The sequence below is a fragment of the Perca fluviatilis genome, chromosome 7 (genome assembly GCF_010015445.1).
Source record: "Perca fluviatilis chromosome 7, GENO_Pfluv_1.0, whole genome shotgun sequence".
Lineage (NCBI taxonomy): Eukaryota > Metazoa > Chordata > Actinopteri > Perciformes > Percidae > Perca > Perca fluviatilis.
Genome location: NC_053118.1, coordinates 25,397,380 through 25,422,700, shown reverse-complemented (window position 1 = coordinate 25,422,700; position 25,321 = coordinate 25,397,380). Strand labels below are relative to the sequence as shown.

The 25,321-nt window shown below is 40.8% G+C and overlaps 1 protein-coding gene across 1 annotated transcript; it reads right to left on the bottom strand.

Moving 5' to 3' along the window:
* Nucleotides 1–128: 128 nt before the first annotated feature.
* On the bottom strand, nucleotides 129–22,461 carry bcl3 (BCL3 transcription coactivator). The gene is made up of 9 exons (XM_039806603.1): nucleotides 21,599–22,461; nucleotides 20,796–20,916; nucleotides 9,402–9,510; nucleotides 4,135–4,336; nucleotides 2,620–2,708; nucleotides 2,421–2,498; nucleotides 1,879–2,046; nucleotides 1,368–1,467; nucleotides 129–1,198 (listed from the first exon to the last, which is right to left on the bottom strand). The coding sequence occupies exons 1-9, from the start codon at nucleotides 22,134–22,136 to the stop codon at nucleotides 1,080–1,082; spliced, it is 1,524 nt and encodes a 507-aa protein (XP_039662537.1). The 5' UTR covers nucleotides 22,137–22,461; the 3' UTR covers nucleotides 129–1,079.
* Nucleotides 22,462–25,321: the final 2,860 nt, after the last annotated feature.

The window sequence follows — 25,321 nt, the reverse complement described above, 5'->3', positions numbered from 1 at the left end:
GTACAACTTTTGATGAAAGCGAGTGAAATCTGGACACATGGACTGAAGTAACAAAGCACAGTTCTGGGTTTTAATGAGTGCAGTTGTACATTTAATTTTATAATTTTGATTCAGGAGAAAGGCCTGTGGGTTAATTTTAAAGCAGCCTCACTTTACATAAACAAAAGGGCCCTACAATATTTAATATCTTTTTTTGGGGGGGGCTGGTTTTGTTCCAAAGGACCTCCCACTGACCAATCACAACACTGCTTTTAAAATGTGTTGTTGTGGGACAAGCTGACAAAATCAAGACAAAAGTGAATCTGTAGAACACATTTTATATAAAAAAATATATACACAACTTTGGACAGTGATAAAACAACACACAAACACAAGCACGCGCGCGCACACACACACACACATACACACACACACAGTCACACAGGCCTATGCACACACACACAAACATCTGAAAGATACTGTGTACATAGATTATTAAAATGGCAGAAAGAAGGAATTTAACTGTGCAATATTAAGCAGGTCAAGCCTTACAGTAAGCAGACTGGAAACAGTTAGGGTGTAAAAATGTTTGTTGCCCTTCATTTCCTGCCATCTCTCTCTAGTTATCTATCAAAAAAAAAAAAAAAAACGAGGCAGGCCTATGTCCATAATTTACTGACATCTCCAGGCAGTCTACAAACAGTCCTTTTGCATTCAGCCTTGATTGCATGCAGTGGCACATTTCTATTGCTGCATAGATGCATGTAAAGAAATCCAGCTGATCACTGCAGCAGCTTGTCAGTCGCCAGTTTGGTCCTTAGGAGGTTGACCACAACAGTAGCTGGATGAGCAAAGACGCTGCAGGCACTCTGTCCAGGCATCAAAACCCAAGTAAGGATGCCAACTTTGACTGTTTTTTGTCATGGAGTCCAGCAAAAGAAGGCCAGGTTGTAGGGAAGTCTAAATTCAGGTGGAGTCTTTTACTGTTCCTTCATCCCATTGGCTGAACCTTCTCCTGGATGTCCTTATGGGCACTGAAGTCTCTTTATTGGTTGGCTGTGTGGAGGTAGTTGCAAGTTGCACTCGACAATAATTTAGAGCTAGTAAAATGGAAATACAAGGGTAGATGGAGTCTTTGGAGAGTGAGAGGTGCTACGATGAGGGGTGTGTGGTGTAGTCGAAGGTGAACATCCATGACTGTGGCTGGGAGATGGGGACCCTAAAGGAGAGGCAAAGAGTACAAATTAAATACTGTGATTTAAGTGTGTTTGTGTGTGTGTGTGTGTGTGTGTGTGTGTGTGTGTGTGTGTGTGTGTGTGTGTGTGTGTGTGTGTGTGTGTGTGTGTGTGTGTGTGTGTGTGTGTGAACCTGTAGGTCCATTTTCTTACCATTTTCTGTTAAGTTGCTCCCATGGGGTGAGAGAGACACACAGTGTTGATCTTGGACTCTTATGTGGTTGGAGCCTCTCCCTCGCAACACATCTGCTATCTGCAAAAGATTTACAGTCTCTTACAAACTTGTGTGCACGACCTAAAGTGACTGTCACAGTGATCTACAAAAAAAACCCACTCTCGAGCCAAACAAACTCTGCACCATTCAGCTCTGTCCTCTAGAGGGAATGATACACACATTTACTTTCTATTTCTGGCTCCAAACATTTCTTCCTACTATCCTAACCAGAGCCGTTAGAGAGAGACAGACATCATTTTGACAATCACAAGGAAGTCATTTAGAGGTAATTTGGCAACGATTTTTAGGGTTCATTGTTTTCTTGACACTATCTGAATTGTCCTGAAGCAGCAACACACAACGATAAAAAGGGCTAAAACAAACTAGCTACATTTCAGCAAGGTCTGTTTTATTATGCACATTTTCTTTTTCTGTCATCCCCTCGCTCACTTTCTTGTTCTTGGCCACCATCACAGGGGTATCGTTATGGTAGTTCTTGAGGCTGCTGTCAGCTCCGCTCTTTAGCAGCAGCCGCACCGTGTCCACCTGACCTCGACCACAGGCGCTGTGCAGGGCTGTGTTCCCACTGTATGACTGGCTGTTAACATCACAGCCACTCTGCAAGAGAAAAACAGAAGAAGTTGACACAGATGTGATTCATAGAGAAAGGCAGAGGAGACACAGCTAAGCGTAGAAAGTGAAACAGAAGATAGATCCATGGAGAGGGTGAGTTAGATCTGATAGGAGAGACGAAGAAGAAAAAATGCTTTACAAGGACAGATTAAGTAAGGAGAAAAGATAATTCTGCCCATGTACAACACATCTGCTAAGCTCTGATAATAAAGTTAAACTTTGAATATTTTTGCTCTAATTCTTTGAAGGTCTTATCTACAAGATAAAAAAAGAATGGGAAACTCAGTATGCAGATATGAGCTGGAAAGAGAGTCACAACCCTTCTCTCCCCTCCTTCCCTGCCCACACACCATTATTACCTCAATGAGGAAGTGGACCATGTCTGCGTTATTGCTCTCCACAGCGTGCATGAGTGGACTCTGGCCACTTTTAATGTCCTGATTATAGAGAAAAAAAAGCACCATGGGAGAAGTCAGAGGCTGCACAGACGGTAAATGTAAAATTGTGTGATGTTGTGAAACTTGGTCAGTGCTGAGTCAGTGCAGCACAAAGACTGACCATAGCATTGATGTCAGCGCCTGCATCCAGCAGCATTTTGGCCAAATCTTTATGGCCACGCAGCACCGCCAGATGGAGAGGGCTCAAACCTGAGAACAGGGACAGAGCAGAACCTGAGTTTCACAGTGAGCAAATGCAAACGTACACATAGACACATTCAGTGTGCACAAATCCAGATGAATGCATATTCACTGCATTAACCTGTTTGTACATACACTCCACACATAGTATAGCACATGTTTTATTCAAAGGTAATGCAGTATTAAAGGATGTTACAAGATAAGTACAGCATAAGACATTTAAAACACACAATACAAGGATTATTACATTTTAAAGTGATTTAAAGGAAGAAATCACAGACAGTGCAGGATGCTTGGGCAAATCATCTTCTGGAAGTGTTTTTCCAGCTATGTTACGCAAAATAACTAAATGCTGCTTTACTATGTTTTGTTAGCAGACTGCTACCAGATGACCAAGGTTTCTTTCACTGAGAGGTTTTTGGACTAGCAAGAGCATCTTAGACTCAATCATGTGGCACACAGGAAGCCAGTGGAGATACTTCAGAATTGGTGTGATGAGTTCACTTTTCTTCATAATTTTTAGGACTCTTCAAGCAGTGTTTTCAATGAGCTGAGTTGCCCAGGAGCATTCGTTTGCAAGACCTGAAAATACACCATTAAAAAAGTGAAACCTGAAAAATGCCCCCCCCTCTTAGTCTTGACAAAACATGAAATCACTGATTCTAATTAATTCAAATTAAATTAAGTAGACTTTGTTATTCAGTTAAAGTTGCTGTCATGTCATTAGATCGGATCCCTACATACAAACTCAGCTCCACTAATGCTCATTGTAGAAAGAGGAGCCTGTGTGTATTTTTGGGGCTTTCTCCTGTACGCAGAGTTGTTACTTTCACACTAAAAATGTCTCCTGTGCGGTGACATGACAGGCATACTGGGGAGATGAGGCAATGTGCCACCACATCAGACCACATAAGAAGGACATGTCCTCTTCTCTTCCCACCCACACACCCAAAAACAACCAACCCAAACCCCCTACCTGAGCAAGAGTTCACATTTCTTATATCCCCCAAAAAACAAGTAATGTAGTCTATGTGGTTGTTCACCTATTTTACCATGTTTCTGCTTGCACATGTATTGCTAATTATTCTGTATTACAGTAAAGTGTATGCAATATCTAGATGTAAATGTAAACTGGGTGATGTGTGGAAAAAACAATGGTGCCCAACACCTTTTCTTCCTATATAAGCAGCAATGCTTAGACAAAGTCTATTTATTATATCCTAATGTAATACTCCTAATTTGATTATGACTTTGCTTGTATTCATTAAATTAAACACTCAGAAAATCACTGAGGAATAAATGGTCAATCACAAGGCTCTATTAGATTGAATAACTTAATGAGAAGAGCTAGTGAGTCATCCAAGATCTGTCTTTGTCAAGAACAACTTCAATGCAATACAGACCAAAGGAGCTTCTTCTGTAGACTACAACTTACCCTCATAGTTTCTGATCTCCAGGCATATGGAGGATGAGGAGCGAGAAAGCACAATAGACAGACAGTCACGCTGGTAATATTCACAGCAGAGGTGGAGCGCTGTTTGGCCGTTACGGTCCAAGGCAGCAGGGTCGGCCCCGTCTCTCAACAAAGCCTCCACCATGTTTGCCTGCTGGGTGATCACTGCCAGATGAAGAGGGGTCTGAGGGGGAGGATGAGAGCAAAAATGACAGTTTAGACAAACCAGCGTATTCAGGTCGATAACCACAAAATGTCTCTTTAAATAGTTTTCATTTTTCACACTGCAGCACACACTAGACAGCATTCAGAGAGCGTGAACCCCCCACTAATGCTGAACAGTGCTCCCACTCTCTACTATCCTCAAAGACATCATTCCTATCTCTTAAAATCTGATATAAATATATGTCTTACTCTGTATACTGTTGATGTCATTATTTCAAAACCAGTATCTATCTTAGTGTCATTGTTCTGACAAAACATGCTCATCCAATAGTGGAAATCCCAGATCGTGATTTACAGCAAATGTAATAATGTGGTCCCTTCCCCAAGGCTTTTTTGTTGACATTCTTCAAATTGCAAATCCATAAAAGGAATAGTTTGATATTTTGGAAAAATACACTTTCCGGTGGAGAGTTAAATGAGAAGATACCACTAATGTCTGTGTGGCTAACATGAAGCAAGAGATATGAGAAAGTTAGCTTAGTACAAAGACTGAGAAACAGAGGGAACAGCTAGCCTGGCTCTGTCTGAAGATAACAAAATCTGCCTACATATCTCGTCATATGTTTGTTATATACAGTGTATATGCCAGGCTTGGTTTGGTGCTTGTAGGCAGATTTGTTTTACCTCTGAACAGAGCCATGCTAGCTGTTCCCCACTGTTTCCTATCTTTATGCTAAGCTAAGCTAACCGGCAGCTCACTGTAGCTGCATATTTACTGTTTAGACCTGATAGTGCTATCCTCTAACTCTCAGCAAGAAAGCCACATTTTTTTGATATTCTGCTGCCAGAAAGACAAGTTAAGTGTGTTACACAAGTTATGTGACCCATAGACAAAAGTGAGAAAGTATGAATTTCACAAATCTTCCAATTACCACATTATTGTAAATGATGGAGGAAGAATGCCATTATTTCTAGTAAAGGCCTCCTTTCATCTCGGGTTAAAGTTCAGAGACACAATACAAACCATGCCTCTAAGGACGGGCCAACACCTGATATAACTAAACAAGGAGCCATCTCTGGTAAGATTATTGTTATTACACATCACAAGATCATTAGATAGCCTACAGGCACATTTACTCCATACCTATTCCCAACACACCAAACCCATACATGCACACACAATGCCAAAATTCTTAGTTGTCAGCAATCACATCAAAGTCCATAAAAATAGCTGACTGTCAAAGATGAGACCTTTGCACCATATATCACAGAGCAAACAACAGCAGCAGCAACCTTAGCGTGAGACTGTGTGATTACGTAATTCAAAATGAGAAGGGAACCTGTTCTGACAAACAGCCTGCAAGGACAGGAAAAACAAAAAGTACACACAGTTGACCAGGTGTTTTCCTGGATGAATCTACTACGTGCTCAGTTAATTCACTTGGGCAATCTAGGATGTTCCTTTGGGTGAGGTCAGCATGTATCATCCTGTTGATAATTATGTTAACTCTGGCCATGGGGGGCACTGACAACTTTCTTTTTAAATTAAGCAATATAATAGTTCAGTCATAAAGGGAAGTATTATAACCTGGAATTTTTAGCTACTATTTAAGTTACACAATGAACGCAGCAATCAGGAACAGATTGTTGCTCCAAGTTTCACTTTTGCTGTATTGTTACTGTACTGTACTGTGTATGTGTGTGTGTATGTATGTATGTGTGTGTGTGTGTGTGTATGTGTGTGTGTGTGTGTGTGTGTGTGTGTGTGTGTGTGTGTGTGTGTATGTTGGGGATTTGTTCCAGTAAAGACTATTAAAAAAAAAGAAAAAGTAGTCTAGCAGTGGGAGAGCGTCTCTGTGGAATTCCTCCAGTGTGTCAATGCCAGTGTTCCTCCCTTTAGCTCTTGTTTCCCTGAATCCAGTGACTCACACACACACACACACACACACACACACACACACACACACACACACACACACACACACACACACACACACACACACACACTCACTCACTCACTCACTCACTCACTCACTCACTCACTCACTCACTCACTCACTCACTCATACACAATCATATCCCCTGAGAAATTTGTCATTGTGAAAAGCAGCCATAATACTATTTTCAACTATTTTCAGAACTACAGAGATTACCTTCCACACTACAGCCCTTTAAGGCCTTAAAAATAGACCTCTGCAAGTTGGCAGAGTCTAGCTGTGGCTTCCTGTAAAGGATTTCAGAGTGACTAAAACAAAAATCCAGCAAAGATAAGAGCAAGGGTGGGAAGAGAAGATGGAGGAATGAGGAAGAAACGGAAGCGGCAGAGGGGAGTCCAGGGGAAAGACAGGATAGCAAGGGAAAATCCCTTCTCTTTCCCTTGGGTCTGTCCTTGCACACTTGCATTCCTGCAATATGAGCAGATCAACATGAAGGAGGTAAAAATATGAGAGGTTTCTAAGCATGAAGAACAGCCCCGGGCTGTAGGCAGTGCCAAACACAAAGAAAGGTGCAGGGCAACACTAAAGGAGATAGAGACTGTTCTAGAGACTTTTGTGGTGAACACTATAGGGTAAAGTCAGTCTTGTTGCACAAAATAAACATCACACACTTTTACGTCAGAGCTGTTGACAGTTATGCTGATAGCATCAGTCAGTTCATCAGTTATGGTTAGAAACCCTGAATTATCTTAAGATATATGCAGCGAGATCTGAGAAAAAGGACAGTAGTGAGAGAGCGAGACAGGCAGAGAGACAGCACAAGAGAGAGAGAGAGAGAGAGAGAGAGAGAGAGAGGGAGAGACAGACACGCGCAAGGGAAAGTCCCTGTAAACTACCCTCTGAACCAAGGTATGTTGAGAAACAGCCCAAAGCAAGGGGGTCATGTGACTTCTCGGAACAGAGATACTAAAGCACACAAACACACACAGATGTCTCGCTTGTGCACACACACCCTCACCCTCAGACTAAAAAAATAAAATGGTATGTTACCAGCATGCACCTAAACAATGTCATATGAACAAAAGATTTCAACAGTACAGAGGATGTGATCATTTATAGACATGTCTTTATTGATGTGATTATTGAATTGTTACAGATTGTCTGCATGCTGCAGTAACGTAGAAATAACAAAATGCACTTTATTGGATTACTTTAATCTAAAGTAAATTTGTGCATGTTTTAGTGTGGGAGGCCCCTGGGGATTCAGTCCCCAAACCCCACTAGTGTCAGTGTCTTGCAATACACCATCAGCTGTGGAGAGAGCAGCAAAAAGTTGACAACTACCCTGTGTGTTTGTGCACAGCCTGATAGCGTGACCCAGTGTGGGAGTATCAAACAGCTGTCTCTACCATCATAGTAGTTCATGAAGTGAAAGGCAAATCAAGCACTGACACTTGCACAATTGTTTAGTTACGGTACTGATAGTAACACTCTGTCAAAAAGTTCCATATGCAAAACCACAGAAACTCAGGATTTGTCATCAATATTGGATAATATGTATTTTATGTTGGTTTTTTTTGTTTGGAAGTTGGTCAGTGCCAGAAAATGTGTTCAGGTCTGTCTGGTAAACTTTATATTTAGAAAAAGTTCCCTTTTGAAGTGTGTTCTTTATGCCTGTCATTCAGTTAAAACCACATAATCTGGTAGGCAAATGACTGTGACGGGCCTGAGCCTGAAAATCTCCCTTTTTGGTTATAATTGCATATGGCATAATATATGTGAGCGTGTGAAAAGAGAGTGTTTGTGTGTGTGTGTGTGTGTGTGTGTGTGTGTGTGTGTGTGTGTGTGTGTGTGTGTGTCGTGTGCATGCATGCATGCATTTTCATACACAGGGTAGACACAGGATATCACAAAACCTATACTGTCAAGCCTCAGCGATGAGGAAAGACAACAACGGATGATAGCACCAGCGTTATTTCTGGTAAGAGAGACTGTGGTGTCCTGTGTGGTGTGAAACCCCAGCCTTGAGAACTAAAGCTCTGCATGGCTCAGGTGCTTTCTCTGCTGAAGGATGAAAAAGAGAAAGCTGGCAGAATGCAGAGCAGGAGGGTGAAGAGGTAGAGACAACAGAGGGGAAGAGTGTTGGCTTAAAGCCAGTGGCTGGGACAGCCCTGGATTGAGAAACACTCAAAGAAAATTCCTTGTGTACATTCCAGTAAAGTACACTGTAGTTTATCCCTTTTGTTGAGGTTACTATGCAGGATGTTGAAGGGCACAGTCACTTTTTCATAGGAAAGACTAGTCACCTCAGTCAAAGTTCATTGATTGTATTTATATCATTGTAAATAGCCAAAGTTGCGGTGGACAAGGAGTTTCGCACAGACTCTTTATGTGCAGGAAAAGCTAATTAGGTGCTGGAATACGAGTTTAAAATGACATGTTTGCAACTTATGTCATGTCCCTTTTCCAGCCTGTTCATGTGTTTGTAGTTAGGGCCAAGACATGAGATATGAGTGCAGGGTTCAGGAGAGTTCATGGGAGTCACAATTTGCTCTGATTAATCATCTTCTTTGAATTTCACAACACGGTAAACCCAACATGCAAACCCTGGAAATGGTGCACTAGAAAACCATGTTACAAAATAAAACAAAACATTGGAAAACACATGTAGCCCTTCCCAGTATGTGCAAGGCTTTGGCTTGTGGCAAGAACAGGTGGAGAAACCAGGAAGGGTGAATTCCAATGCATAACCATCAAACACCATGACTGTAAGAGTATGTGATAACACGGTGCAAGGCAAGGAGGAAACCAAGGCACTTCCTCTTTCATTCTTTTCCATGTTACTGTTATCAGAAGGGTGAGGCAGCAGGGGAATGTGTTTTGCGTGCTGTGGTTGTCGGGGCAGAAAACCCCATTGCATTTCAATTCTACATCTATCTTTCATCATTTTATACTGACTGATCCTGAGTGTTATGAAATACAACTAAAACATTGAAAAAAAAATTGGATTTGATTGCTGACACATTTGAAAGGAAGACAACATTTTCACTCAAATGCCAAACTATTGGTTCAAATTCTGCATTTGTAAAAGTAATAATAGCAGCTGTGTGTGCATGCATGTGTGTATTTAAAGTGCATTTGTTTTACCTGACGAAGGTTGTTGTAGACATCAAGGCCTCTGCGAGCCCACAGCAGGAGTTGAATCAGTCTGCAGACGATGGCCAACTCCCCCTGCACCACAGCTATATGGAGAGCTCTGTAATAATTACAAAAAACCCAGACCCATCATATTTTTTTTTTTACTTTAACAGTTGAAAGACAAAATTTTCAGAAGATTTCAAATGTTATTTAAGTGGGTCGCAGCAGGTTCTCCTGACATTGTGATCCACTGACACTCAACTTCTTGGCTTAAGTAGAAAATGACTGATAACTAATCAGAACTATAAATATACTATATATAAGCATGTGCAAAATGTATCTTAAGTGCAATAATCTCCACAAATGACATGGCATTTAATTTCAGCAATTTGGTGATGTGATAAGGATGTGCTGCATGACTGATGGCAGTACGTCTGTAAATGTTCAAACCCAGAGCACTACAAATCACATTCCCACATTGTAGCAATAAAGTCAGTCAAAAGGGAAACTAAAAGCAATAGTTCAACATTTTGGGAAATGGGCTTCTTTGCTCTCTTGCTGAGAACTAGATGAGAAGATTAATACCACACTTGGGTCTGTCCATTAGAGTTATATAGGGCCACAGCCAGCAGCCAGTTAGCTTAGCTTAGCATAACACCTGTAAAACAAAAGCCATCTACTGTACCAGCACCTCTAAAGCCCACATTATATCTCATTGTTTATTCTATAAATAGAAAGTGTTTTATGTTTTACAGGGTTATGTACTGGACTATCTCTGGGCTAGGAGAAGAGACTTATTGACAGCTTGGCTGGTTGCCTGGCAACCTCACAGTAACAACAAACTTCTTTTTTACGTTAACATGGTTTTCGCACGGATTAAACTAATGAGATATAACATGTTTGTTAGTGAGTTTTTGATGTGCTGCTAGTCATATTTGTTACCTTCAGACAGAGCCAGGCTAGCTTTCACCTTGTTTTCTGTCTTAATCCTAAGCTAACAGCTATCAAACTATTGCTTTAGTCAGTGTATACAGTCGATATCACTCATTTGGGATGAAACATCACACATTCTCTTCATGACCTTCAAATCTAACCTGTGAAGGACTTTAGTTTTTAAGTATCAGAATTAGCAAATTCACTTGATCAAAAAAATTATCCCACTAACAGTTGTACCAAGGAGCTCCACAGATGTACAGGCATGACTCACACCGCTCTTATCACACCCTTATCAAGACTAAAGGGGAAACCACTATCTGTGGTATATATGTGAAGCGAAAGAACAAATGCAGGCCAAAGTTTAGGACAGGGAAAGGCAATAAACTAAGCAGGGGGGAGGGCATGCTGTAGAAAACCATATAGCAGTTTTCATATTCTTTTGTTTTTTGCTGGCAGAAGAAGCAGCTTCCAGTAAGAGCCAGACTGGTTTTATGTCACTTCCTTCTTTATCTTGCTCTGTGTGCTGTAAAATCCAGCCATTAAGCTGTATGGTTTCTGACAGATTCTTTCTGTAGGTTTACTCAGTCAGCTTCATCAATCCACCAATGGATAAGTCATAATCAGACAATCATGCCACAGGAAACGGGGACACTTCTTGATAAGTTAAAAGTACCCTTGCACAGAATTTGAGGTCAGAAAATAAGTTCTTATAATGACAAAAGCACTTGCAACACTTCCTCCCAGCGACATGTCCCACTGACAAGGAGTCATTAATGACAGTAATTTCCTGCCAGAAAAAATATAGATTAAAGACCTCTCTAAGCAAACAACAGGAACTCTGACGTATAGTGCTAAGTTCTATACAGTTGTACACAACAACTACACATCCCTGCACATTTTATCAAAACGGTGGTTCATGTATCTGCCTTATTACAGTAGCCTTTCACGTTACTCTAATATCTCTTCCAACCACATAGAAAAACAAACAGTTTACATAATATCTACACTCACAATAAAAACGTTCACATTCTTTGACAACTTGATGAAGGCAAGTATGAACAGAATAATGCCTCTGCTCTGTTACATAAACTGAAGCATAAGCATGTGCCAACCTTCACTTGCAGGGAAAAAATCATGCTCTACTATGTCCGTGTATATATAAATAAATGCAAATTGTGGATAAACTGTGTGTGTATGTGTACATACATGGATAATTGCCCATGAATTAGCCAGCATGGACATCAACACTCAAACTAAATGGTGCTATTCAAGAGCAGGTTGGAATTGCAACTGCTGTAAACAATCAGATGATTTGCTCCTGACATCAGAGCGAACAGTAGAAAAGCAGAACTGTATGTTGGAACGGGAGCATTGTGGTTCTTTCCTCAGCTGGTCCCTGTTCCTGTAACTGAGCTCAGTATCAACACAGATTATCATATTTACTGTACACGCTATTAGCATCACCCATCATTTGCCTAAAAATCCCCTTGCATTGTCAATAAATCCTGCGGTGATTGGAGTGACCAATCATTGTACAGGATATCCACAGTCAGATATAGTTACTCATTTCTTTAAGCATTGAGCCCAACTAATGTATCAACAACAAATGTAACAACAGTTGCCTTCATATAGGCCTAAAGTGACTTTGTCTCTCTTGTTAAAATCTTTTCTTTCTGCATCCATATCTCTCTTTTTCTCTAAAGATGAAACTGTACTGTTTCTAGTTCCTGGAAGTGGGGCAGACCACAGCCCTAGATAACCTCAGACCCAGCAGCACTGACGCAGAAAGGAGTCCCGAGCCTGCCACATTAACACTGACAGTCCCAGTGTAACTGTGTGTGTGTGCGTGTGTGTGTTTGTGTGTGTGTGTGAGATACAGAGAGAGAGAGAGAGAGAGAGAGAGAGAGAGAGAGAGAGAGACAGCAAGCAAAAAAGAGACTGCAAGAAAAAAGAGAAGACAGCATGGTGCGGTATCCTGTTTGGTATAGAGGTAGCCAAACTGAATGATCAGAATGAAGTCTAACATATCCTGTGGTCTGTGGACCTGGAGGCTGTTTCACAAAAGTAGAATTTATAAATCCAGGATAACTGATAAAGCGAGGCTTGACCTAGTCTTATCTGTGCATCCTGGTTTGTTTTTTTTATAATTGCTAGGTTTTTATAATTGTACAATACTCTCAAATGATAGTCCCAGTTTACTGAAGAGAACACAAATTGTGTGCTAAGAATGGCAAATAAAAAGCACACGGAAGAGTAATATACATGATCCTTTATTGTTAAAAGGGTGATAGAATGATTATATAGGGTATTTTACACTGTTCCTTAAGGCCTCCTAATGGGGTATGTAACATTGGTTGGGCTGAAAATTGCCCGAATGCTATTTTATTGGGCCCTTAACTACCCTGTGAATATGGCTCTATTTGGAACAAGAGCTTTTCTTCCAAATATGGTATGCTCAGGAATATTCAGAATGAAGTGCTCGCTGATTGGTTTGAGCAAACTACATAGAAACACATGGGAGACTCGACAGCAGGTCTCATATTTCAGACACTGCAAAGTTATACATTGTTTGTCGGGCTATTTCGTTATTAAATTCACTTCTGAGACTTTTTTAAGCGAGAAATCAACTATAATTGATTGGTGGCCAATTGCAAATTTGGTAAGACTGTGTGTCGGATTTCAGCGCCGGTGCTGCCTGTTTTGCTGCCTCGCCGCCCGGCCTGCCTTCCTTCACAGACCCCGGCCTGCTATTAGGTACTTGGAGCTCCGTCACGACTGGCAGCTCACAGCACTCCATACCCGCGCAAAGTCACCGTCTTTTGGCTAATGGACAACCAAATGCCGCTGCCCTGACAGAGCTCCAGGGCCTGCAACTCCCTTCTTACTGCTAGCTAAATGGCCCGTGTGTGAGAGTGAGAGCGCGGTCAGCGAGCTTGTTACACCAGCAATCTCTTACCACATGTTACACACATGCCACTCATACAACATCTACCTAAATGTCTTATAAAGCTAACAACGGTGTCTGATTTCAAATTAATGAATATTTGTGAAGACTAGCTAGGTGTTTCGTTAGCTGCGACTGCCCCTTCAATTCTAGCTATATGTAGCTACAAATCACGGATAGTTAGCTTCATTTTCGGCGTAATTCGAGTATATTTACAGTTTGAATTTCGTCACGCCACTTATACAACATCTAGCTATCTAAATGTTTTGTTTTCAAGTTAATGAGTATTTGTGAATTTGTGATAGAGCTCCATCCAGCCGCAGGCTCTATCAATGAGACTCACGGACAAGCGGCGTTTATTTCCCCAATCGTTTGTTTAAATAACTCAACACATTATAATTACACACATTATAAGATTAACTGAAACCTGTGGTAAGAGGTTGCTGGCGTAACAAGCTCGCTGATCGCGCTCTCACTCACATACACCGGCATTTAGCTAGCAGGAAGAGGGGAGTTGCAGGCCCTGGAGCTCTGTCAGGGCACGGGCATTTGGTTGTCCATTAGCCCAAGAGACGGTGACTTTGCGCGGGTATGGAGTGCAGTGGGCTGCCAGTCGTGACGGAGCTCCAAGTACCTCATAGCAGGCCGGGGTCTGTGAAGGAAGGCAGGCCGGGCGGCGAGGTAGCAACACAGGCAGCACCGGTGCTGAACTCCGACACACAGTCGGACAAAATTTGCAATTAGCCATCCATTTTCGTAAAGCGGCCCATATTTGAGCTTTACATAGTTGATTTCTCGCATAAAAAAGTTTCAGAAGTGAATTTTGTAATGGAATAGCAGAGATCTGCGTGACCTAGCTAGATTCAGAAGACTACCTGATCTCAGGTCAGTTGTGTAGCCTATGTAAATGTTGGGGCGTGACTGTTCTCTTAATACACCCATGGGCGTGACAAAGTTACAGGCACTGGGAGGTTAACGACAACTTCCAGCTTTGTTGAGATTCTCCCGTTTTCAGCGGCAGTTTCAAAATATGAGATTTTCATACTAAAGGGGTGTTGTTAGAATATATTTGTGAGAGTAAGCTAACAGGTTTGTAGAGTTCATGATTTTGACCTTGTTGTCTCGTTTCCCTGGGTCCATCTGGTTTTACAGTGATTTGACATTACAAAAGGAGGGTGAGATAATGCCTGAAATGAAAAGGTCTTCTCTTATCAAGGGGGGAACAGGCAACAAGGTCAGCATTTTGTAAGTGCGTGATATGTGACACAAAGTATAGTGGAATGACCTGACTCTTGGAAAACTCTGTAAGTTTGAAGGAGATTAAAAAAGACAGAGGTTCATATTCAACAATAGCAGCTTGTCTTTATGAGCTGAGAATGGGAAGTCAAGGTCATGTTTTTATACAATGTGTTACATATCTTTAGCCGGCTGGAGCCAGAAGATCGGGACTATATCCAACTGATAACAGCACCACGGATGAAGCAGAGAGAGTGAATAAAAAGTGAAGGTTCTGGGTTAGCCGGGATCAGATGCTGGGGGAATCTCTGTCTGTTTGCTAGGTTGTAGCGATAGGCTACTTTGTCTTGAAGTAATCTGATCCTTGTGCACAAGTTTATTGTATTTTGCAATATCATCCACTAAAGCTTGTTATTAACTTTAACTGGACGAATCCTGAGTCTTATTTTGAATCCTGAGTCTTTTTCTCTGATCTACCAGTAAATGAACACTATTCAGTGACCATAGAATTGGAGTCAGATTAAGTCTGGCCTTTTTAGGGCCAGACCGGTCATCGGTCACATTTTAGAATAAAATCCTACAGTGTCAATGGGATTTAAATTTTTAATTTAAAGAATAGAAAAATAAATAAATAATCTAAAAAGATCTATTGGTCTCTGACCAGTCAGCCATTGTTAGAACCATTATAGAAACACACATGTAGTATACAACTTTATATACTGCCCTTCATCACTGACTTCATTTAAAACACATTTGAAACTGTATCAGCCTTTTCTAATCTAATAAAAAAAACAGCATCAACAACTGTCACATGAATACTTTTTAAAACAATGGTCACAATGTTAAAATAATAACATTATCTAACTGAACAGCAACAATAGCTAAAACCACTGGTGAGTGAACAGAAAAGGCTCCAGGATTAATAAATTATGGCTGTTAGCCTGGTCAGGAGCAGGCTAGCTCCACACAATAAATCTCCATGGTAACTTTTTAACAGTACTTTTAAATTTGACAAACAGATTAGTTCTGTTGTTAAAACCAGCTTCTTCCAGCTGAGACTTGAGGCTAAGGTTAAGCCCTACCTGCTACGCAAAGACTTCGAAAGAGTCATACATGCATTTATTATGTCTCGTTTAGACTACTGTAACTCTTTGTATGTTGGATTGGATCAGTCATCCCTTCGTCGGTTACAGTTAGTCCAGAATGCAGCAGCTCGACTTTTAACCAGGACCAAAAAGCGCGACCACATTACACCGGTTTTGGCCACGCTCCACTGGCTTCCTGTCTTTTTCAGGATTGAATTTAAAATTGTATTAATTGTTTTTTAAAGATCTTAAATGGGTTGTCGCCTTCTTATTTATCGGAGCTCTTAAATGTCCACACACCTGTCAAAGCACTGAGGTCTTCCAATCAGATGCTCCTCGATGTGCCCAGATCCAGGTTAAAAAACAAAGGTGTCCGAGCCTTTTCAGTGGCTGCTCCAAACCTGTGGAATAGTCTACCTATTCAATATAAGAACAGCTCGGACCATTGAAACGCTCAAGTCCTTGCTTAAGATCCACTATTATTCATTGGCTTTCAATTCAAGTTGAGCTTTGATATCTTGACCTTTTTCTATAGTTGGTTGTTGTTTTTGTATTGTATATTGTGTATTGTTTGTGGATATTATATCTCTGATTTTTGGAGCTTGTTGAGCACTTTGGTCAACTATGATTGTTTTTAAACGTGCTATATAAATAAAATTGAACTGAACTGAACTTAGGTGCTTCTGCTTTCGTTAAATCGAGGCAAGGCTTAAGTCATCCAGGATAACTGAGAAATCCCGGCTTAAACCGTATCTAGGTTTTGTGAAATAGCCCTCAGCTGAGCAATGAGGTGATGTGTCGGTGTTTGTGAATAGTAAACAAAAGAGAAGCAGAGACGCACCCCAGTCCAGTTAACAAGAAACGTCCCATTGTATAGTCTGCTGTGTTCGTCACGAAGAATGATGCTACTTCCAGGTTTTACGGGTAAAGGTATTCATAGGGGAAACCTGGATGAAGAAGAAGTTTGTTGTTTTGTTTGCCATCATAGTGCATTTGAGGTTTAACCTTGAGTAAGTCAGAGAGTTATTGAGCGGGTGAGTGTGTGATGCCCCTTTTAAAGCTCCTATATGAAAGCAACTATTTGTACAGTATTTGAGCTCAATGCATGGATGATACAGGATATTGAACATTAATCTGTTCAAATATGGGTTGTGAATGTCAACAGAATACTTGGGTAGTTTAAAACACAGCACATACAATCTCACAGATACTATGAACTTGTGTTCACTCTTTTATAGCACAGGCAAGCTGTGTTGGACGAAAGTAAAATAGGGCAGGGGGGAGCGTAGACCCAGGTCATATAACTTTAGTGGCATTTTCCTATGTTGTTGCTTCAGTGTGAAAAGGCTGTCTGACTCAGTACCGTTACATACCGTATGCATACAATAAACAGAAATACTTTGTTTACTGTCAATAGATGGTTAATATGTTGTATTTTTCGTCTATTCGTTTTTGGTCATGCTAGTGGCATGGCTCTAGGGCCCATCGGTCCACCACTTTGGTGCAGAGTGAAATATCACAACAATTTTATGGATTGCCATGGAATTTGGCACAGATATCAGATATCCATGGTGCCCAGAGGATAAAACCCATGACTTTTCCTCTTGCACCATGAAGCCGACATTTGTGGTTTTGAGGCAAACGTCCTCACAACTATTGAATGGATTGCCATGACATTTGCTACACACATTAATGTCGCCCTCGGGATGAATAGTAATCCTTAATGATCTGCTCACTTTTCATGACGGCGAATATTTTATTTTTCCAAATACCTAAAAAACTGTATTTCCATCATCTGTAATTGTGGGCATGTTGCCATGCCAACGTTAGCATTTAATTCAAAGCATGTGTATAGTCTCACAGAACCGTTGGTGTGGCTGTGGATTTTTAATCTTGTGTTTGTGTTTGTCTTTTCAGAAACATTTACATGTTTACATCTGGATCAGGGCATGTGCAGAATAGAAATACTGGAAAAACAAACAAACAATCAAAGTATTGGTTCTCCATAGTAATTTGAAATGATCTAAGTCTGCAAGTAGATAATGACCCAGTAAAGGTGTTTACATGATGGTTTCAATGATCAGAGTATCACCAAACTCTGCATATAATATAGTTATTGTGCAGGCACAGTAAATGCAGTGACTGACTGGAAGCATGTAGGAATTAATTTGTAGGAGCTGTAAAACAATACACATCTGCAGAGAGAGATGAAGCTGATAGAAAGAAAGCGGTAAATGAGGAAGTGAGGAGCGGATGTTTGGGTTTTTTGAGCCCATTCATTTAAAAACAGAGAAGAAAAGAGAGAGAGACCGAGACACCTGAGAAAAACCGCAATCGTGTTTAAAACTGAGCCCTCACTGGTTTTCCCGAAACTGAGGGGCTCAAAGGCGCTGAGAAAAAAAGATGAACACCCCATTGACGTAAGACGATCGCATGCTCACCGTCACTCACATTATGCATACACAAACACACGCACACACACACTCATGTACATACAGACAGTGTGAAAAGCAAAGGGGGACTGAGAATGTTTCTTTCTGCAGAATTCACACAAAGTTTAAAACAACCACAAAGCAAAAAGTAGGTACTACACAAGGTCTCAACCTCATTACAAAGGGGTTGGGTTTTGCGAAAGTCTTGTTGCCTTAAGTCATTATAGTAATAAGATAATGTTCTTCATTTTGGTTTTGTGTCTGCACAGCAAATTTGGATAGCATTCTTGTAAAATGCTCCAGAGTGGAGTGTCAACAATTTATTATAATGACGATATAAGTGAAGGTGAAAGATAAAATCAGGTTATAGGTTACCAGTGTTTAAAAAGTCACACTGTAAAAAAAAATATATACAGGCTTTTACCTCTGCAAATATAAAAAATGAAAAAGTATTTTTTTTATTGTGGCAATTATCTTTTTCTGTGATGTGTAATTATCTTCTTATTTCCTCGCTACTATCTGTCAATAGCGGATGTGTCAGAGTGATTATGAGTCTCTGAAGCAGATATGAGACAATGAGCAGCTGTGACATGTCACGGGAGTTATGGCTTAATGTTGGCCATCACAAGATTGTTTCGAATGGATCACGAGATTGTTTCGAATGGATGCAAATGATGCTGATACTTTTTGAAACCGCAACATCAAAGACATAAAATTCTTGGACATTCTATGTATTCAGTCATAAGACTGTGTGTGTGTGTGTGTGTGTGTGTGTGTGTGTGTGTGTGTGTGTGTGTGTGTGTGTGTGTGTATATATGTGTGTGTGATTTCAGTTAGTGTGTGGGTGGGTGTTAAGACTTTAGACAAAGTAAAGTAACCATGCGTTAAAGTTTAATATTTGCATTCATGTGGTGTCGAGAACTCCTCCAGTGTCTTGTGTACATCTATTCTCATTCCTAACCCCCCATCCTACACTTAAAATTATAGGTTGCTTGACACATACACATACACACACACACACACACACACACACACACACACACACACTAACACAAACATGCAATGCCTATTTATTGAAGCAGCTCAGACTCAAGTGCTATAGTTTCCAGGTTAGTGTATGCGATCAAAGTCTCCATTGCCACTTATTGAATCATTCCTGATTGACACTAAATCAGTTTCCCTTACAGGAAGTGAAACAACAGTAAAGAATTTGGTTGGATGTGAGGGGGGCACTGACTGTATCTGTTCAATATGCAGAACCAGGTGAGTCACAGAGAGCATAACAAATAAACTTGGATGATATTACAGACGTCTCACAAACCACATCCAGGTTGTGCAACAGCAAACCTTTTGTTTATAAGGTCAGACCGTGTCAGACTAATGTTGTTTGGGTCTACCCAATGAATCACTTGTATTGACTTGTTATGTATGTGACCATCTTTATGACAATGTTAATGGTTTCCATTTGAAAAGACAGGTCAAGTAGTAAAAGGGTCAGGCCGGGCAGGTTAAAGAGAGGCAGGGTACAGATCTGCAGTATGTCATTGGCTGGTAAGCTATAATGCAGAATTAAATGTCACATGACTTTTTCATGCAAGACATTATAACATGGCACAGTAGGAAAACCTGAGGTGTAAATGATCCAATTAATGATGATGGGTTTAGAGTCCTGGTATTGTGCATACACGGAATACTGCATATCTAAGTGTACCGATATCTCTTCTATTAGTTTGGACTCATTCATCCCCACATGTAGCCTAGAAATCTAGACGCACCCTAGCGGCAGCAAATGTAATTTGCAGCCAGGGTCAGTCTAGCAACTCTCCGTTGGCTTGCGAGCTGGAAAAACCAAATTCTGGTCAGGCCAATCACATCGTGTATAGAGTCGATGGGCGGGCTTAACATAAGGACAGCAGAGTTGCGACGGTTCCACGTGAATTCCCTGCTACTTGAAAATAAAGAAGATGGCTGCTGCTGCTGGCGAGCAGCGGTCTTTCGAATCAGTTTGGCCATGACTCTGGAAGACTTGGAGTTAAAAAACGAAGATGTGTTCGGAGTTTTGCTGACCGGTACGGCAAAAGTTTAATCTATCAACTAGCGTTAGTCTGGTGTGGCTATGAGTGCAGAGGGAATTTGAAAGACAACCGTTTATCCCGCCCATCGGATTGAGCCCTGCCAATGGTGAGTTCCCAGACCCAACATATTGATGTGGGTCTGGCTTTCAATTGCTTCTTGCCACCATAGAGGGCATCAAAGTACAGAAACTAATGTATTTCGTTTCTAATTAAAGTATGACCTTTATAATGAAAACTATTTGAACAAAACACACTACACATCCATTTTAGACTTTTAAATTTTGGACTGTTTAAACTGAGTTTGACTTTCATATTTGGCAAGTTTGCAACTGATGAGTCACTACTTCTAAGAAGTTATAGTAATGTTTTGCTTATTAAACTTACGGGTGGTCACTAGTTCAAACTCTTTGTTAGACAGGTCAAGATGTGAACTTGATCTGCTCAGTCTAAAGAAAATGACGATAAATGATCTCCATCTGCTGGAAATCCTATGAATATTTATGACTGTGGTAAGATTTCAGATCTGAGAATTGTGCTAAGTTATGACTGTCTGTTGTGAATAAAATGTGCTGATAATAAAAAAAAATGCATGTGGTGGATGAATCATAGGAACCTTTTAAGTTTACCATATGCATGATTGACTTGGATATGTGACAGGAATTACAACCTAAGCCATTTTAAAAACATCAACATACGTGTCTCCATCTTCATCTTGATGTGTAGCCAGAGCGATACCAGTCAGCAGGGTTTCGGTTTGGTGGACCAGATGGTGGTTCAGCTCTGCGACAGGGGGCAAACGGTACACTGGGTATGGACCTGAGCAGGAATGACACAGAAATAGAGGGAGAGAGAGACATAAAAGGTGGCAAAGAGGAAGAAGAAAAAGAGAAAATGATGAGCATAACAATGAAAATGCTGCCCTGGCAAACAAGTCATTTTTGTAATAAGAAAGTGTGCAACTGTGCATGAAGGTGTGCGTTTGGTATTCAGCTATGAGTTGACCCAGTGAGCTACTTTTGTCACAAGAATAGCTACAGAATAGCTGACTGGACATTTTCTCATTGATTCAGCAGTCACTGCTGCATCAACAACTCCACTGTCTTTCTTTACTTGTGAGACACTAATGACAAAATGGCATAATTCATGTAATTCCGAAACAAATTATCTACAGAGCCCCTGCAGGTTGTGCCATGCTCGGCCTTTGAAATCTAAATTGTGTCTCTTAACTTAGTCTTACTATTCAAAAGAGTGCACAGAGACCCTGTATGCATGTATGTCCCACCCAGCCTGATTATTTTGGCCATACAAAATAGAAATCACATATTTCAGATGAGAACTTTATAGCAATCACAGCAAAACTGTGATGTGTAAAAGAAAGTTCAGAAATGATTCTTGTTAGGCTATATATAGGCTAGGAGTTAAAAAAGACTTAAGAATACAATAAAAAATATTGTATTATACTGCTGGGGTAGTAGACCAAAAATAGACCAACGCTTACCGTAGTCAAACGAGGGCAAAAAGCAGATGGGATACCCATCTGGACTCTGTCCTGCCTCTTCAACACGCCTGGGAGTCACTGGTGCTGTGCCGACCCTGCTTTCATTCGTGGCTCTTCCCAAACGACCGTCTAAACTCTCTCGTGATGTGAAGTCCGTATCTACCGCAGGAGAAAACCGGTCTCCACTTTCTGGTGGAGCCGGTGACTGCCTTTGGGTCTCCGGCTCGACAGGAATCGGGCGTTTCCTAAAAGGAAGCCTGAAGGAAGATTTGTCCGCTGGCCGCTTATTGCGACTCGCAGCGCCGGTTTCTGTGCCCGGTGAGCTTCGGACCGTGGGGCAGTGTATTTCCAAACTGTCCGTGCCTGTGCACGCGGGGGGTGCGGGTGAGACTCCTGTCACCCGAGCGTCCTTGGAGCGACCTTTACAGTCCGCAGTCCTCGACCCGGCGCTCCCACGCTCTCGGTTAGTGGTGCGCAGATCCAGCGGTGCGCCGGCAACCGACTGTTGGTCACCGTTCATGGTCATGATCCTCGGCATCAACCGGGGACGAGGCGCTCCGGATCGGAAGAAGTTTCAGGTGTATGCGCGTAACCCTCTCAACGTTCAATGACAGTTTGCTGGGATCAGTCCACCCAAAGTGGCCAAGTGCGCTTCTCCCATCCCCATGAAATCAAATGGGCAGCGATCAAAGCATCACTCTGTTTCCTTTTGTGTCACTGGTGTGTTTTAGATACGCGTTCAAAGTAATTGACTCTTCATGCAAACAGGCTATTTTTCGAAGAACAGCCGATAGAAGTTTGGTGTAGATCATGTGTGTGTCCCAGTCCACATACAGTAGACTACAACTGCAGGTAGCTGTTTCATCTTCTTTTAAAGGGAAAGTACCCGTTAAAACGAAACAAAGCGATACCAGGGCAAATTAACTGAGCAAGGGAGGAAAAGAGAAAACGTTGAATTCATAATAATTTCTGCATTTCCGACCTCTCTGACATCTGTCTGTTTTGCATGCAAGTTCAAAACATCTAATACTGAATTTCTCAAGAAGTTCAAGAAGTTCAAGGATCGATGCTTTTCATGGTTCGCGTGCTTGGGTTGTGCACGTAACTGCAGAATGTGAATAAGGCTCTGGGCCATTGGCAGCTGGTTACCCCAACTGCTTTTTAATGCACTCTTAATAGTTAGGCTAAAGGTGCAATATGTAATACATTTACTGTATTAAATCCAAAAATGACTGCAATATCCTATGTCATCAGATATTAAGGAAACATGTTAAGCTGAATTACTATTTTTTTCTGACAACAATGCTAAAGTCAGTATTTTCTTCTTTTGACATTTTTGTGTTTGTGTTTGTGTTTCTGTGTGTGTGGCCAGGTTGACAGATATACCTGTAAAAACGCAAACCCAGCTAAAGTAACAATATGAAAAGTGTATTTTGCAGGTAGTATAGCTAAGGTATTCAACTTGCAAATGTCTTCAAATGTATTGCCTTTTTCTTTATTGCAATAGTCAAAAGTCTAACCAACTGTCCCACTTTATAGATGAGAATACAACAAGTTAAGACCGACTTTAACATGCAATCTGCTGAATGATATACTTTTATTATGAAACTATGACCATTGTTATGTATTATTGTCAGATCAATGTAAAAATAGAAAAAGACTACCAAAAACAGAAAGGCTTTGAAAGGTAAACTTCCTTTCTGAACTTTTCTGTGCCCTCATAGCCTACTGATGTCATGGAAGGTATTTTTTTTAATGTTATTGTGTTCATGTTTCAGTGCCTCAAGTGAGCAGACATGTGGATTTCCACACCTCTGTCTCATTACAGTAGGCTTTAGAACAAACACTATTGTCTCAGTTGTGGTACAATACAGCTGATTGTATTCTTCTATAAATGACCAGGCTGAAATAATAGTTTTTGGTAATAACCATAGACTGTATATTAACAGTCTATGGTAATAACATGCTGGACTCACAAATGCTCCATTTTCTTTATCTCTGCAAATATCGGAACTCATAACATTGTAAATCAACATGATGTGAAAGCTCAAGTAAGCATTATACTTATTTCTAGATTGTTTAGCACCCTGGTTTGGATTTTGCAACTTGCATCAGATGCACAGGGTCAGTCAGTTATCTGTTGCCTTAGGTTGGTCATATGTCACCAGACTCAGAGCAGAACTTGAACTCCAGGAATAAGGAGAATAAAGGGAGAATTTAGAGAGAAGATGCCCTATTCAAACTGACTGACTTGATGGCATATCACAGCTGCCCTGCAGTGGCCACATTACCTGATCACAATCCCTCATACAAACCATAAATGTGCGTACTCAAGCATGCATATGCACCCACACACACATCACACCTCATCTCCTTGTCTTCAATCTTATCCAACCCCACCCGCAGACCGGGCTCTGATTACCAGGGTCAATTTGGGACTTTCCTCTTTCTACTGAAGTGTGGAGCTGGCAACGGAAAGTCAAGCTTGGTGTCTAAAGTCCCTAAAAAACCCTGACACTATACACTAACGTGCTTTGCAGCTGTCAAGGCACTCAACCATTATGGTTTCCTCTGGCATTAAGTATAATTGTTTGTGAAAAACACAGGCTTACCTCTTTAACAGACAGTCTCATCCTGAACACACTTGACAGAGCTCATTGCTTACACTGCAGCATGATGAATGCAGAGAGTAGCCATCCGTGGCTTAGATCACTAGGTAACACAAGGCCCTCTTGTGCCAGAAGAGGAAAAGTGCAACTAGACTCTGAGCATTTAGAACTACATCTCCAAAGAATGAAACTACATTTGAACAAGATTGTACAAACTACTATTGTCGTTGTCTGCTGAGTAAGTGCTGTTGCAGCATGCACAACTGGAGAAAATCTAAATCAAGTACTTTTGTTTAGTCATAAGATGTTAAAGTATTTTTAAAGCAAGTATATGCTTGTCAGTTAAGGTAAATTAAGCTGGAAAATTCTGGACATTTAAAGCAATAGTGCGTAGTTTCTGTCGCCCCCATGAGGAATTCTAAGTAATGACAACAACACTGTTGTTGCATCCACATGACACAAGCCTTCGGTCATTGTGCACGCGCCCCCGCCCCTCCTCCACGCAATTTCTAGTAGCCAAGGAGGACACGGAGGATTAAAAAAACATGATGGACTCTTCAGAAGAGGTTATTATCTTCACTTAAGTTTCTGCGCGCAAAAGTCGCCGGACGACAACAATTTCTAAACACAGCCATGCTGAGAAATACAGAGAGTGTTTTGTAAAGCTGATAGTCTTGTTTAGCTTTGTAGCAACTCATTTGGCAAAGCTAAATGAGTTAATTAATATAAAAAAAAAGTTACGCACTAAAGCTTTAAATGGGTAAAACAATCAGATTTCAGTGACAATACTGAACTTGGTGAGCAGTGTCTGAGATAGTGTCTCCCTCTTGTGGACGCTGAAGCAGAGGTTGTTAGTTTTCCCACTCTAGTGGTGCAGATTTTGTGATGTTTAGGATGCAAGAAATACTCATTAGAAATGTAACCCTTTATTAAATTGTTTAAAAATTAATAATGTATCCATTGCAATGTTGAAAACACCTGGTGAGGTTTACAGGCCTACCACATATATAATACAACAATACAAAAATACAAAATATGTCCTATTATATTTTATTTTTAAAAGAATATGCCATAATTCATTAAGTTCATACATATCAGTTCAATATGTAGGCCT

Coding starts and splice junctions, on each gene's coding strand:
- bcl3 (XM_039806603.1), bottom strand. CDS start 22,136: ATGCCGAGGATCATGACCATGAACGGTGACCAACAGTCGGTTGCCGGC. Junction 20,917..21,598: donor TTTGCCCTCGTTTGACTACG/GTAAGCGTTGGT, acceptor ATTCCTGCTCAG/GTCCATACCCAGTGTACCGT. Junction 2,709..4,134: donor GGAGATCAGAAACTATGAGG/GTAAGTTGTAGT, acceptor CCCTGTTCTCAG/GTTTGAGCCCTCTCCATCTG.